We start from the raw sequence: 15,394 nt of genomic DNA on the forward strand, positions 1-15,394 counted from the left end.
GAGGTGGCGGGCGCCTGTAGTCCCAGCTACTGGGGAGGCTGAGGCAGGAGAATGGCGTGAACCCGGGAGGCGGAGCCTGCAGTGAGCTGAGATCCGGCCACTGCACTCCAGCCTGGGCGGCAGAGCGAGACTCCGTCTCAAAAAAAAAAAAAAAAAAAAAAGGAAAAAACATTATATATCTACGGTTTGGTACTATCTCTGGTTTCAGGCATGTGCTGAGGACTTTGGAAGTGTCCCCTAGTAACGGGGGTGGGGGACGCCTGTGGACTCAGCTCTTCCTTCTCTGTGGAGCCTCGACCAATGGCTAATCCTGCCTAATCGCAAAGCTTCACTATGAACAAGAGGAGACTAAGAGGAGATAATCGGCCAAGCTCCACCTGGCAGGGTCGGGGTAAGCGCATTTAATGTGAGTGAACGCTGGTGACGTGTTCAGTATCACATCCCACCAATAAGATCTCGTCTTTATGATTGACATGAAGGGAGGCAACCTTTTGCTTCTAGGGCCCCTAGGGTAAATGTTTTCAAGCCTTATGGGTCTGGACCGCAAGCGCTGAGCGCAGGCTACTTCAGTGAGTGAGCGTGACTGTTTCCTCAGAAACTTCGCTTTATGAACACCTGTCCCCAGGGCCTTAGTTGCCAAATTCTGATGATTCTGAGGACTCATGCCCTCCCTGTCCTCATAGGGCATCATCGCTCTATTTTGAAGAAACCTACAGTCACGTATGACTCTCCAGTGTCTCGGGAAATCTTCAAGCTCCTTTCACATCTTTATGTTGCAAAGGATATGAGAGTCAGAAAAAAATATATATATATATCCTGGCCAGGGTCAGCAGCTCACACCTGTAATCCCAGCACTTTGGGAGGCAGAAGCAAGTGGATCACCTGAGGTCGGGAGTTCGATACTAGTCTGGCCAACATAGCAGAACCCCATCTCTACTAGAAATACAAAAATTAGCTGCACATGGTAGTGTGCACCTGTGATCCCAGCTATGCGGGAGGCTGAGGCAGGAGAATCGCTTGAGCCTGAGAGGTGGAGGTTGCAGTGAGCCATGATCACGCCTGCACTCCAGCCTGGGTGACAGAGCAAGACTCTATCTCAAAAAAAAAAAAAAAAAAAAAGACTCTATCTCAAAAAAAAAAAAAAAAAAAAAAGTGGTGGCTCATGCCTGTAATCCCAGCACTTTGGGAGGCACTGGCAGGTGGATCACCTGAGGTCAGGAGTTTAAGACCAGCCTGACCAGCAAGATGAAACTCCGTCTCTACTAAAACTACAAAAGTTAGCCGGGCGTGGTGGTGGGCACCTGTAATCCCAGCTACTCGGGAGGCTGAGGCAGGAGAATGGCCTGAACCTGGGAGGTGGAGGCTGCGGTGAGCTGAGATCGCACCACTGCACTCCAGCCTGGGCGACAGAGCGAGACTGTCTCAAAAAAACAACCAAACAAACAAAATCCTCCTCCCAACAGAAGCTGAGGTTGTCTCTCCCATTACTATTTTTCTCTCTCGTTCCTCAGTTTCTGAAATTCCCCACTGCACAAATCCGTTCAAAAGACCACCTCAGCGACCCCCTCGGGTAGACGATGTCGGGCTCTCGACAGCAATTAAGATTCCTTAAATAGTCCCACAGTTCATCTGCTGTAAAGCAGCTCCCTGCAATGGACAGAAAACACCTTGTGTTGCCAAAATGCTGCGCCGCTCCCTGAACAAGCTCTCGGCAGCTCCCACAGCCGCGGGGAGGTGAGAGATGGCTCAGGGATATTCATCCTCCCCATTTTTCCATCCGGACCTCTCTGGATTCCACCAGTTTGGTTGGTTTGTTTCTGTTTTTTTTTTTTTTAAATGAGCCAAGAGAAGTGAAAACAGAGGACATCAGATGCCTGACTGGTCTGCAGCGATCTCTTTACCGACACAACCAAGACAAGCCAGTCTGGTTTTCAACTCCGAGACGCGGCAGGCGGAGACGCAAATGTCATCTGCGTATCCCCATCACCCCCTGGCTGGAGGATTTATATAGGACAGCTAGGGGGGCGCCATCAGCTGGGGCCCTGGAAATCGTTCTGGATCAGAGAGAAACCAGGAAAGCATGGGCCCGGGACGGGAGGCCTCCCAGAGTGCTCGGCACGGTCCAGACCGTGAGCACCACAAGCCCAGGCCAGGCCCATTCTGTGACCCGCAATGACTATTAAAGATGACAGCCTCCGAGCGGTTCACGTGGTGCCCAGGCTGCCCGGGTGGGAAGTGCCAGAGCCATCACGGAGTCCGGCGGTGCTGTTTTTGAGACGGATTCTCTCTCTGTCACCCAGGCTACAGCGCAGTGGCACCATCTCGGATCATTGCAACCTCCACTTTCTGGGTTCAAGCAATTCTCCTGCCTCGGCCACCTCAGTAGCTGGGATTACAGGCACCCACGACCATGGCCAGCTAATTTTTGTATTTTTAGTAGAGATGAGGTTTCGCCATGTTGGCCAGACTGGTCTTGAACTGTTGACCTTAAGGGATCCATCCGCCTTGGACTCCCAAAGTGTCATCCCCCATCCCAGACGCACCTGCATGGTCAGCCCCAGCTTCTTGGTCCGGTCCTTCCCCTCCTTCGTCCAAGGGCCGGGCTCATCATCGTCCCTCCGCAGGAGGTAACGCCACACGAGAAACCCGGACTTCCCCTTCTCGGGCCAGTATTTCACCACCTGCGGGGAGCAGGCATCAGCGTCAGCTCCATCAGAGGCAGCCCCGGTGGGGACAGAGGCCCCGGCTTCCCTACGGGGCACTCACCTTGTAGATGCCATCGTAGCGGTTACCCTCAGCGGGGGCGTACTTGCTGTTCTTGCCACCCTTGACATTGCGCACCACCCTGACCGGCTTCCCTGACCGCCAGTCCTTGGCCTCGGCCCCTTCTTGGTCATTGATGGGAGCAAAGCAGTTGAGAGCCAGCGCCCTGTGGGGACAGTCAGGACCCCACGCATTATAGGTGAGGATGTGCCCCCCAAAAAGGAAACACAGGAGCCGGGAGTGGTGGCTCAGGCCTGTAATCCCAGCACTTTGGGAGGCAGAAGCAGGCAGATCCCAAGGTCAGGAGTTCGAGATCAGCCTGACCTACATGATGAAACCCCATCTCGCCGGGCGCGGTGGCTCACGCCTGTAATCCCAGCACTTTGGGAGGCCGAGGCGGGCGGATCACGAGGTCAGGAGATCGAGACCATCCTGGCTAACACGGTGAAACCCCGTCTCTACTAAAAATGCAAAAAATTAGCCGGGTGAGGCGGCGGGCGCCTGTAGTCCCAGCTACTTGGGAGGCTGAGGCAGGAGAATGGCGTGAACCTGAGAGGCGGAGCTTGCAGTAAGCCGAGATCGCGCCATTGCACTCCAGCCTGGGCGACTAAGTGAGACTGTCTCAAAAAAAAAAAAAAAAAAAAAAAAAAAAAAAAAAAAGAAACCCCATCTCCACTGAAAATACAAAAGTTAGCCAGGCGTGGTTGCCTGCGCCTGTAATTCCAGCTACTTAGGAGGCTGAGGCAGGAGAACTGCTTGAGCCTGGAAGACAGAGGTTTCAGTGAGCGGAGATTATGCCACTGTACTCCAGCCTGGGCGAAGTGAGGTTCTGTCTCAAAAAAAAAAAAAAAAAAAAAAGATTAATATTTCAAAAACTATATATATAGACAGGAGGATTGCCTGAGCCCAGGAGTTCAAGACCAGCCTGGCCAACATAGCAAAACCTCATCTCCACCAAAAAAAAATTAGCCAGGCCTGGTGGCATGCACTTGTAGTCCCAGCTACTCTGGAGGCTAAGGTGGGAGGGTCAGTTGAGCCCAAGGAGGTCGAGGCTGCAATGAGTTATGATCACACCACTGAACTCCACCCTGAACAACAGAGGGAGACCCTGCCTCAAAAAAAACAAAGCGCACACACACACACACACACACACACACACACACACACACACACACACACACACACACACACACACACACAAACAAAAACAGAAAGGGTCTCACTCTGTCACCCGGGCTGGAATGGAATGGCATGATCATGCCTTACTCACTGCAGCCTCCTGGGCTCAAGCCATCCTCCCACCTCCGGCTCCCAAGCTGGGACTGTAGGCCCACACAACCATAACTAGCTAACTTTTTTTGACATTTTTTGTAATTTCAATTTTTCTTAATTTTATGTTGCACAAGCAGGTCTCAAACTTCTAGCCTCAAGCAATCTTCCCACCTCAGCCTCCCAAAGTGCTAGAACTGTGGCATGTGACACACCACCCATGGTCCATGTGTTTTTTAGATACTCAGTCACCGATATTGTGTGAGAATGTGTGTGTGTGTGTGTGTGTGTGAATGTGTGTGTGTGCTAGTTGTTTTAGATAATGGTATGAAAAACATTACATCTTACATTTTTTTTTTTTTTTTTTTTTTGAGACGGAGTCTCGCTCTGTCGCCCAGGCTGGAGTGCAGTGGCCGGATTTCATTTCACTGCAAGCTCTGCCTCCCAGGTTCACGCCATTCTTCTGCCTCAGCCTCCCGAGTAGCTGGGACTACAGGCGCCCGCCACCACGCCCGGCTAATTTTTTCAATTTTTTTTTTTAGTAGAGACGGGGTTTCACCGTGTTAGCCAGAATGGTCTCGATCTCCTGACATCGTGATCCACCCGCCTCGGCCTCCCAAAGCGCTGGGATTACAGGCTTGAGCCACCGCGCCCGGCCACATCTTACATTTTTACCTAGCCAGAGGTCTCCTAAAGACATTTTTCAAAGCGGAATTACAGTGTCAAGAATAGTTCATGTATAAAGTTCTTCGTACAAACAGGCAGAAGAGATTTCCAGAAAGATGCTTCCAATTTGTATTTCTACCAACAGTGGAATGCTATTATACTCCCTGATCGATCTCACCATTTTAGAGCTTTTAGCCAGCTTTACCAGGGAAACAAATAGTATGTCACCACAGCCTCAGTTTGTATTTGATTACAAAAGTCAAACAACTTATTGTGGCCACTGGCCATTAGCATTTCTTGAGACGGAGTCTTGCTTGTGGCACTGGCCGGATTCAGCTCATTGCAAGCTCTCCCGGTTTTTTACGTCATTCTCCTGCAGCCTCCCGATTATTTCGCCCGGCTAGTTTTTTGTATTTTTTAGTTTTTTTGTTTTTTTTGAGATGGAGCTTGAGCCACCTCGCTTTTGATGCGCCCAGCTGGAGTCTCGCTCTGACGCCCAGGCTGGAGTGCAGTAGAGCGATCTTGGCTCACTGCAAGCTCCACCTCCTAGGTTCATGCCATTCTCCTGCCTCAGCCTCCTGAGTAGCTGGGACTACAGGTGCCTGCCACTATGCCAGGCTGATTTTTGTGTGTGTGTGTGTGTGTGTTTTTAGTAGAGACGGGGTTTCACCGTGTTAGCCAGGATGGTCTCGATCTCCTGACATCATGATCCGCCCGCCTCGGCCTCCCAAAGTGCTTGGATTACAGGCGTGAGCCACCGCACCCAGCCTCTTTATGAGTTTCTTTTTTTTTTTTTTTTTTTTTTTTTTTTGAGATGGAGTCTCACTCCTGTCACTCAGGCTGTACTGCAATGGCGTAATTTCGGCTCACTGCAACCTCCGCCTCCTGGGTTCAAGCGATTCTCCTGCCTCAGCCTCCCAAGCAGCTGGGATCACAGGTGCCTGCCACCACACCTAGCTAATTTTTGTATTTTTAGTAGAGATGGGGTTTCACCACGTTGGCCAGGCTAGTCTTGAGCTCCTGACCTCAGGTGACCCACCTACCTTGGCCTCTCAAAGTGCTGGTTTTACAGTCATGAGCCACTGCACCCGGCTCTTCTGTGAGTTTCTTGTTGATTTGCAACAGCTCTTTAGAGTATAAAGACACAATCATCATGCGTCATGTCAAGAACTCCTCCTAGTCATCTGGCTTTTAATTTATAGGATTTATGTCATATATTTATAATGTTTAGATCATCGAATCTTTTTCTTTTGGCTTATATAATGGTTTTTATGCTGAAAAAGTCCACCCCCATCCTATCATCAGGGGCCAAGCAAATTCTGGCCCATCACATCCTTTTGCAAATAAAATTCACTGGAACCCAGCCATGCTCATTCACTTACATAGGGTCTGTGGCTGATTTTGTGCTACAACACAAGAGCTGAAGAGGTTCTCTGCATAGACTGTGTGACCTGCACAGCTGAAGCAATCTATTTTTTTTTTTTTGAGACAGAGTCTCACTCTGTCGCCTAGTCTGGAGTGCCAGTGGCGCGATCTCCGCTCACTGCAAGCTCCGCCTGCCAGGTTCATGCCATTCTCCTGCCTCAGCCTCCCTAGAAGCTGGGACTACAGGCGCCCACCACCACACCCAGCTGATTTTTTTGTATTTTTAGTAGAGACGGGGTTTCACTGTGTTCGCCAAGATGGTCTCGATCTCCTGACCTCGTGATCCGCCCACCTCGGCCTCCCAAAGTGCTGGGATTACAGGCGTGAGCCACCGAGCCTGGCCAGAAGCAATCTATTTTGGAGGTTTTTTTTTTTTTTGGAAACAAGATCTCAGTCTGTTGCTCAAGCTGGGGTGTAGTAGCGCAATCTCAGCTCACTGCAGCCTCAGCCTCCTGGGCTCAAGTGATCCATCTGCCTCGGCCTCCTAAGTCGCTGTGACTATAGGCATGTGCTAACACACCCAGCTCATTTTTTTATTTTTACTTTTTTGTAGAGGGGGTATCTCACTACATTGCCCAGGCTGGTCTTGAACTCCCTGAACTCAAGTGATCCTCAAGCCTCGGCCTCCTGAAGTGCAAGAACAGGCACAAGCCACAGGGCCCAGCATTAAGATACCTACTATCAGCCAGGCGCAGTGGCTCATGCCTGTAATATCGACACTGGGAGGCCGAGGAGAGCGGATCACCTGAGGTCTGGGGTTCGAGACCAGCCTGACCAACATGGCAAAACCCTATCTCTACTAAAAATACAAAAATTAGCCAGGTGAGGTGGCACACACCTGTAATCCCAGCGACTCAGGAGGCTGAGGCAGGAGAATTGCTTGAGCCCAGGAGGCAGAGGTTGCAGTGAGCAGAGATTGCACCACTGCACTCCAGCCTAGGCAACAGAGCAAGACCCTATCTCGAAAAAACAAAAAAAACAAGATACCTATTATCTGGCCTTTTATAGGGAAGTTTGCTCTCATCCATCTGGATGGCTCACAGTATGTGGCACATAGAAGGGAGGAACCAGACCGGGCGCAGGGGCTCACTCCTGTAATCCCAGCACTTTGGGAGACAGAGGCAGGCAGATCACCTGAGGTCAGGAGTTGGAAACCAGCCTGGCCAATATGATGAAACCCCGTCTCGATGGTGAAACCCCGTCTCTACTAAAAGTACAAAAAGTAATCAGGCATGGTGGCAGGCGCCTGTAATCCCAGCTACTCAGGAGGCTAAGGCAGGAGAATCACTTGAACCTGGGAGGCAGAGGTCGCAGTGAGCCAAGATGGTACCACTGCACTACAGCCTGGGGGACAAGAGCAAAACTCCATCAAAAAAAAAAAAAGAAGAGAGGAACCGAATGCCAGGCATCACTATGTTCTACCAAGCTCCTAATGAGACTATCACTTGCTGGACATGAGGCCCAGAACAGAACCAAGGACTCGGCAGATATGTGCCGGCAAGGAAATAAGAAGGCTCATTCCACGAACCTGTTGGTGTTGGTGAGTTTCTGATCGCAAGACTGTTCCGCGGTCCTCTTGTTGCCGGAAAGATCTCGGCCACCACTACCTGTGTATGTGAAAAAATTCCCATTGTCCTGAAACAGATAAGAAGGCTGGGTGAACCCTCTGCAGAGGCAAAAAGAGAGACTGCATTGAAAGCAAAACCCCCAGGATGGCTACTTTCAAAGAAACAGAAAATAACAAGTGTTGGTGAGAATGTGGGGAAATTGGAGCCCTTTTCCCAGTGGGACTGCAGAATGGCAAAGCGAATGTACAGTGTGGTGCGTCCTCAAGAAGCTAAACAGAGGGCTGGGCACAGTGGCTCACACCTGTAATCCCAGCACTTTAGGAGGCTGGGTAGCGAGGATCGCTTAAGCCCAGGAGTTGAAGATCAGCCTGGGCAACATGGCGAAACCCTATCACCACAAAAAAAAAAAATACAAAAATTAGCTTGGCGTGGCCGGGCGTGGTGGCTCACGCCTGTAATCCCAACACTTTGGGAGGCCGAGGCGGGCAGATCACGGGGCCAGGAGATCGAGACCATCCTGGCTAACACAGTGAAACCTTATCTCTACTAAAAAATACAAAAAAAAAAAAAAATTAGCCAGACGTTGTGGCGGGCGCCTGTGGTCCCAGCTACTTGGGAGGCTGAGGCAGGAGAATGGTGTGAACCCAGGAGGTGGAGCTTGCAGCGAACCAAGATTGCGCCATTGCACTCCAGCCTGGTCAACAGAATGAGACTCCGTCTCCAAAAAAAAAAAAAAAAAAAAAAAAATTAGTTTAGCATAGCAGTGCATAATGCCTGTAGTCCCAGCTTCTTGGGAGGCTGATGTGGGAGGATCACTAGAGCCTAGGAGGCAGTGGCTGTAGTGAGTTGTGATCACACCACTGTACTTCAGCCAGAATGAGACTCAGTCTCCAAAAAAAAGAAGAAAAAAATAAAAATACTCAACATAGAATTATCACAGGACCCTTGAATTCCACCTCTGGATATATACCCAAAAGAATGGAAAACAGGGGCTGGAGATACTCGTAGAGCCATGTTCATAGCAGATCTAGTCACAGCAGTCGAAAGCGGAAGGAACCCCAGTGCCCACGGACGGATGGACAGATCAACACAGCGTGGTCCCTCCACACAGCGGAATAGGACTCGGCCGTGAATGAAAGGGGAACCCTGACACATGCGACAACATGGACAAAGCAAGGACGTCGGGCTCAGGAGAGGAGCCAGGCACGCAAGGACACGCGCTGTGTGATTCCACTCCTAGGAGGTCTCCAGAGTCGTCAGAGTCACAGAGGCAGGAAGCAGGTTGGGGGGTGCCAGGGACTGGGAGGGGGTGGGGAGCAAGTGCTTTATGGAGATGACGTTTCAGGTTGGGAAGATGAGAAAGTTCTGGAGATGGTGGTGGTGATGGTTGCATAGCAATGGGAATATACTTCATGCCACTGGGAACTGAGCGTTTAAAAAACGCTAGGATGGGCCGGGCGCGGTGGCTCACGCCTGTAATCCCAGCACTTTGGGAGGCCGAGGCGGGCGGATCACAAGGTCAGGAGATCGAGACCATCCTGGCGAACATGGTGAAACCCCGTCTCTACTAAAAATACAAAAAAATTAGCCGGGCGTGGTGGCGGGCGCCTATAGCCCCAGCTACTCGGGAGGCTGAGGCAGGAGAATGGCGTGAACCCGGGAGGCGGAGCTTGCAGTGAGCCGAGATCGCGCCACTGCACTCCAGCCTGGGCGACAGAGCCAGACTCTGTCTCAAAAACAAAACAAAACAAAACAAAACAAAAAGCTAGGATGGGAAATTTTGTTGTATGTATTTTACCACCATCCAAAAACTATAGCAACCCTCCCCCACGCCTCCCACGCACACACTCACCACGTCATCCTCGTAGCCCCCCGCCAGGACTAGGGAATATGCTCCGTCGTTGCTCCGGCCATGGATGCCGGCCACGTGGGGCCGATGGACACCCGACTCGCTGACCTGAGGATGCCACCAAGACATACATGGTGTCCTCTGCAATGACTGCAGCAGAGAAGCTCCACCGCCCTCCTCCTCCCTACCCCGCGGAGCCAGTGGCCTTTTATGCCAAACGTGTCAGGCCTGCGAGTGGCCTACTATGTGTGCTGCTCGGCCAGAGATGGCCAGAGTTTGAGCTGCACCATGAGAACAGCTGGCATGAATGCCAGTCCCATCAAGCGTGCACGGGGCAGCCTCACTGCTGATCCCCGATGCTCCGCTTCGGCTTCCAGAAAGTGGGGGTGACGGCCGGGCATGGTGGCTCACACCTGTAATCCCAGCACTTTCGGGGGCCGAGGTGGGTGATCACTTGAGGTTAGGAGTTCAAGACCAGCCTGGCCACAAGGTAAAACCCTGTCTCTACTAAAAAGACAAAAATTAGCCAGGCGTGGTGGCGTGTCTCTGTGATCCCAGCTACTGGGGAGGCTGAGACAGGAGAATTGCTTGAACCCAGTGGAGGGAGGTTGCAGTGAGCCGAGACCACACCACTGCACTCTAGCCTGGGCAACAGAGCAAGACTCCATCTCAAAAAAAAGAAAAGTGGGGGTGACAAGTATCTGGTGGGACTGAGTTCTAAATGAGGTTATGATATACAAGCCGGCCTGGCTGGGCGCGGTGGCTCAAGCCTGTAATCCCAGCACTTTGGGAGGCCGAGACGGGCGGATCACGAGGTCAGGAGATTGAGACCATCCTGGCTAACACGGTGAAACCCCGTCTCTACTAAAAAATACAAAAAACTAGCTGGGCGAGGTGGTGGGCGCCTGTAGTCCCAACTACTCGGGAGGCTGAGGCAGGAGAATGGCATGAACCTGAGAGGCGGAGCTTGCAGTGAGCTGAGATCTGGCCACTGCACTCCAGCCTGGGCAACAGAGCAAGACTCCGTCTCAAAAAAAAAAAAAAAAAAAAAAGTTGGCCCTCATTGGGCCGGTTGAGGTCCAGCCTGCCACTCACTCCACAGAATGCCCTGAGAGGCCCTGGCCTGAGCGTGGGGCCCCGGCTGGCTGCTGACCCCTAGAGATACAGTGCTGCCCCAGGAGCTCCTAGCCGCTACACGCCTGGCCCCATGAACTCCATGAGGAGGCCCAGCTTGTCCACCCAGCTCAGTGTATCTCACCCAGGGGCAGTTCTGCCTCCCAGGGGACACTCAGATGTCTGGAGACGTTTCTGGTAGTCATGACTTGGGGCGACGTGAAGTGGGTGGGGGCCAGGGACGCTGCTCAGCACCCTGCAGCGCCCAGGATGGCCCCGCCCCAGAGAACCACCTGGCTCCAACGTCACTAGTGCCAAAGTGTCTAGTCTGCCGTGACACACAGCCCACAGCTGACAGCACCCAGCACTGTCAACGCCCAGTCACAGGCGGGAGCTGCCCCAGTGACAGATCACAACCAGGGCTGAGACAGGTCCCTTTTAGCAGCTGCCACCCCTTCTCTGGGACAGGAGCTTTGGGAATGACCTTACGTGCCTCCGAGCAGAGGAGCACCAGCCCCCGCCCCCAAGGATTTATTTCAGGTCTCTGGTAAAATAAGGAGTGAACCCAAACCTGCACACGTTCCATACCCCTCTGCGGCCGGACAAGGCACCGCTGGGACCTGGTAAGCACCTTGACCCCTGGCTGGCCGAGGCCAGGAGAAAACTGCCCCCAGAAAAGCAGGACGAGCCCGCATGGCCCATGGACCCCTGGGACGCTGCAGGTACCTGGACTCGGAATCGCCACATGGTGCCCACGGGGATCCCCGGGATGGGTCCGTAGTGGTTGGACGGGACGATGGTGCATTCCTTGGTGCGGCCCACACAGGCCATGCCCTGTCCCAGGCGCAGACACAAAGAACAACAGCGTGAGCCCTGGCAGGCGGGGAAGAGCCGCGGGCGCGTGGGGAGGACCCGCCTCACCTTGCCCCAGTCCCGCTGCGAGGACGATGTGGCCGAGGCCATCTTCGCCTTCTTCTTGCTCTCTCTCAGCCGCTCTCCCGCCAGCACCACCTCGCTAGCATCATTCCGGCACTCAGGACAGTACCTGTGGGGTCGGGATTGTCACTACCCACGCCCAGCCTGGCAGACGTCTCAGCCAACACGTGCCCTCTGCCCATGTGCCACGGACACAGCTCTCCCCACCCCTTCCATCCTGCCCTGTCCACACTGCGGGCCACTTGGCACACGCACGAGGCTGTTTACATTTAAATTCATTCAAACTAACCCAGGTGCGGTGGATCACACCTGTAATCCCAGCACTCTGGGAGGCCGAGGTGGGCGGATCATCGAGGTCAGGAGTTCAAGACCAGCCTGGCCAACACGGTAAAACCCCATCTCTACTAAAAATACAAAAATCAGCCAGGTGTGGTGGTGGGCACCTGTAATCCCAGCTACTCGGGAGGCTGAGGCAGAAGAATCACTTGAAACCAGGAGGCAGGGGTTGCAGTGAGCCAAGGTTGCACCACTGCGCTCCAGCCTGGAGGACAGAGTAAGATTCCATCGAAAGAAAGAAAAGAAAGAAAAGAAAGGGAGGAAGGGAAGGGAGGGGAGGGAAGGGAAGAGGAAGGGAAGGGAAGGGAAAGGGGAGGGGGGGAGGGGGAGGGGGGGAGGGGAGGGGGGGGGGAGGGGAGGGGAGGGGGGGGAGGGGAGGGGAGGGGAGGGGGAGGGAGGGGAAGGGGGGAGGGGAAGGAAGGGGAGGGGGAGGGGGAAGGGGAGGGGAGGGGGAGGAAAGGAAGGAAAGGAAGGAAAGGAAGGAAGGGGGAAGGGGGGGAGGGGAGGGGAGGGGAGGGAAGGGGAGGGGAGGGGAGGGGAGGGGAGGGGAGGGAAGGGGAGGGAAGGGGAGGGAAGGGGGGGAGGGAAGGGGAGGGAAGGGGAGGGAAGGGGAGGGAGGGGGAGGGAGGGGAGGGAAGGGGAAGGGAAGGGGAAGGAGGGAGGGGAGGGAAGGGAGGGAGGGAGGGAGGGGGGGAGGAAGGGAGGGGAGGAGGGAGGGGAGGAAGGGAGGGGAGGAGGGAGGGGAGGAAAGGAGGGGAGGAAAGGAGGGGAGGAAAGGAGGGGAGGAAGGAGGGGAGGAAAGGAGGGGGGAGGAAGGGAGGGGAGGAAGGAGGGGAGGAAAGGAGGGGAGGAAGGGAGGGGAGGAAGGGAGGGGAGGAAGGGAGGGGAGGAAAGGGAGGGGAGGGGAGGGGAGGAAAGGAGGGGAGGAAAGGAAACAAGCAAGCAGGTTCTCTGTTGGCCTTCCAGGGAGAATTCAACGGATCTTCCAACAGTGAGAGTGAACGCAATGTGGGATGTGGGAAATACACGGGCAGATTCCATGGGTGCCTTCTCCTTGCTGTGGACTCAGCTTCCCCATCTCCACGATGGGGGGCAGGGCAACAACAGCACCCACTTCTGCTCTGGAGGAGTGACCACGAACACACGCAGGTCCTCAGACCCGAGCCCAGCGCATCACAACCTCCCCATCCACATCCACAGTTGTCATCATGTGCACCAGGAACACAGTGGCTATGAAACCTCCTCTCACAGAAGCTGTGAAGTCCCCTGGGCTCTGTTCTCTGGCTGCCACAGGTCTCGCCCACTCAAGGAAAATGGAAAGATTTCCTCACCACTCCTCCGGTCTTTTTTTTTTTTTTTTTTTTTTTTTTTTTTGAGACAGAGTCTCTGTCGCCAGGCTTGACTACAGTGGTACGATCTCAGCTCATGGCAACCTCCGCCTCCCGGGTTCAAGCGATTCTCCTGCCTCAGCCTCCTGAGTAGCTGGGATTACAGGCGCGTGGCACCACGCTTGGCTAATTTTTTGTATTTTAATAGAGACGGGGTTTCACATCTTGGCCAGGCTGGTCTCAATCTCCTGACCTCGTGATCCGCCCGCCTTAGCCTCCCAAAGTGCTGGGATTACAGGCGTGAGCCACTGCGCCTGACCCCATTTTTATTTTTCTAAAGAAATAGAGTCCCACTACCATCACCCAGGCTGGAGTACAGTGGCACGATCACAGTTCACTGCACCCTCGACCTCTTGGGCTCCAGCGATCTGATCTCCTACCTCGGCCTCCCAAGTGGCTGGGACCACAGACAAGCACCACCATACCCAGCTAGTTTTCTTAAATTTTTTGTAGAAATGAGGTCTCCAGGCTGGGCATGATGGCTCACACCTGTAATCCCAGCACTTTGGGAGGCTGAGGCAGGCAGATCATTTGAGGGAAGGCGTTCGAGACCAGCCTGGACAAGATGGTGGAACCCCGTCTCTACTAAAACTACAAAAATTAGCCGGGTGTGGTGGCGGGCACCTGTAATCCCAGCTACTTAGAACGCTGAGGCACGAGAATTGCTTGAACCTGGGAGGCAGAGGTTGCAGTGAACCTAGATAGTGCCATTGTACTCCAGTCTGGGTGACAGAGCAAGACTCCGTCTCAAGGCTGGGCGCAGTGGCTCATGTCTGTAATCCCAGCACTTTGGGAGGCCGAGGTAGGGAGATCACGAGGTCACGAGATCGAGACCATCCTGGCTAACACGGTGAAACCTCGCCTCTACTAAAAAAAAAAAAAATACAAAAAAATTAGCCCAGCATGGTGGCGGGCGCTTGTAGTCCCAGCTACTCAGGAGGCTGAGAGAGGAGAATGGCATAAACCCAGGAGGCGGAGCTTGCAGTGAGCCGAGATCGCGCCATTGCACTCCAGCCTGGACGACAGAACGACACTCCATCTTGGAAAAAAAAGAAAAAAAAAGAAACGGGGTCTTTACGTTGCCCAGGCTGGTCTTGAACTCCTGAGCTCAAGTGATCCTCCCGCCTTGGCCTCCTGAAGCACTGGGATTGCAGGCGTGAGCCGCCGTGCCCGCCCCTCTCCTGCCTCTCCTCAGTGCCCCTCTGGGGATTTGTAGGGCACACTCTGGTCTCCCTGCGGCAGGCAGGGCTGCACTCACCACTCATCCTCGCTGGGAACACTGCTGAGGGGCGGGTTCAGGCAGTAGATGTGGAAGGCCATGTCACACTCATCGCACATGAGCTGCTTGTCGGGGTCCTGCCGGCCCCCGCACAGGTGGCACGCGCAGACCCGGCACAGTCTGTTCACGTCGTCCTTGCAGTGCTTGCAGGACGGCCCGCTCTTCCCTGGGCACGGGGCAGCAGGGTCAGCTCCGGCGGGGCCCGGCCAAGCCAGAGACGGGACAAGAGCCCCCGCCCCGTGCCCACCGCGGAAGATGGGGAAAGGCTGGCTCAGAACTCACGTCTCATAGGGTTGTCAACCATAGGGCTCCCTTCGCCCGGACGCTCAATCTTGAAGACTTCGTCCACGAAGATGATCCGACAGTCATTCAGAGAATCATCCCTGCAAGGAATGAGGACGCTGGAACATTCTGGCCGCCTGACCCTGCCGAGGCCCCTAAATCTACTCTCAGAGCACTTGAACACCACGTGTTCTCAGGGTGCCTGGGGCAACAGCTCAGCTACGCCCCCTACCAATCAAAGCCACACTCACAGAAGATGAGAATACAGAAACCAGAGTTTCGTTGCAGGATGCCCTGGGGAGGATGAGTTTGAACCTTTGGCTAAGGAGCGCCAAACCAACAAAAACGGACAAGCAAGACTCATAACAGTTGGCCGGGCATGGTAGCTCAGACCTGTAATTCCAGCACTTTGGGAGGCCGAGGTGGGTGGATCACGAGGTCAGGAGTTCAAGACTAGCATGGCCAACATAGTGAAACCCCATCTCGGCCGGGCACGGTGGCTCAAGCCTGTAATCCCAGC

General features: G+C 53.9%; 2 protein-coding genes across 3 annotated transcripts in view; one reads left to right on the forward strand and one right to left on the reverse strand.

Moving 5' to 3' along the window:
• Positions 1–15,394, forward strand: part of MYDGF (myeloid derived growth factor) — a 408,533-nt gene that overhangs the window by 105,931 nt on the left and 287,208 nt on the right. The gene's annotated exons all lie outside the window — the stretch shown is intronic.
• The window catches only part of UHRF1 (ubiquitin like with PHD and ring finger domains 1), a 56,695-nt gene that overhangs the window by 9,348 nt on the left and 31,953 nt on the right, over positions 1–15,394 (reverse strand). Inside the window, 8 exon segments of the mRNA XM_050770173.1 lie at positions 2,544–2,681; positions 2,767–2,929; positions 7,652–7,758; positions 9,544–9,648; positions 11,380–11,487; positions 11,575–11,698; positions 14,572–14,758; positions 14,875–14,975. Of these exon segments, the coding sequence (XP_050626130.1) occupies positions 2,544–2,681; positions 2,767–2,929; positions 7,652–7,758; positions 9,544–9,648; positions 11,380–11,487; positions 11,575–11,698; positions 14,572–14,758; positions 14,875–14,975 (1,033 nt within the window).

This window comes from Macaca thibetana, chromosome 19, assembly GCF_024542745.1.
Source record: "Macaca thibetana thibetana isolate TM-01 chromosome 19, ASM2454274v1, whole genome shotgun sequence".
NCBI lineage: Eukaryota > Metazoa > Chordata > Mammalia > Primates > Cercopithecidae > Macaca > Macaca thibetana.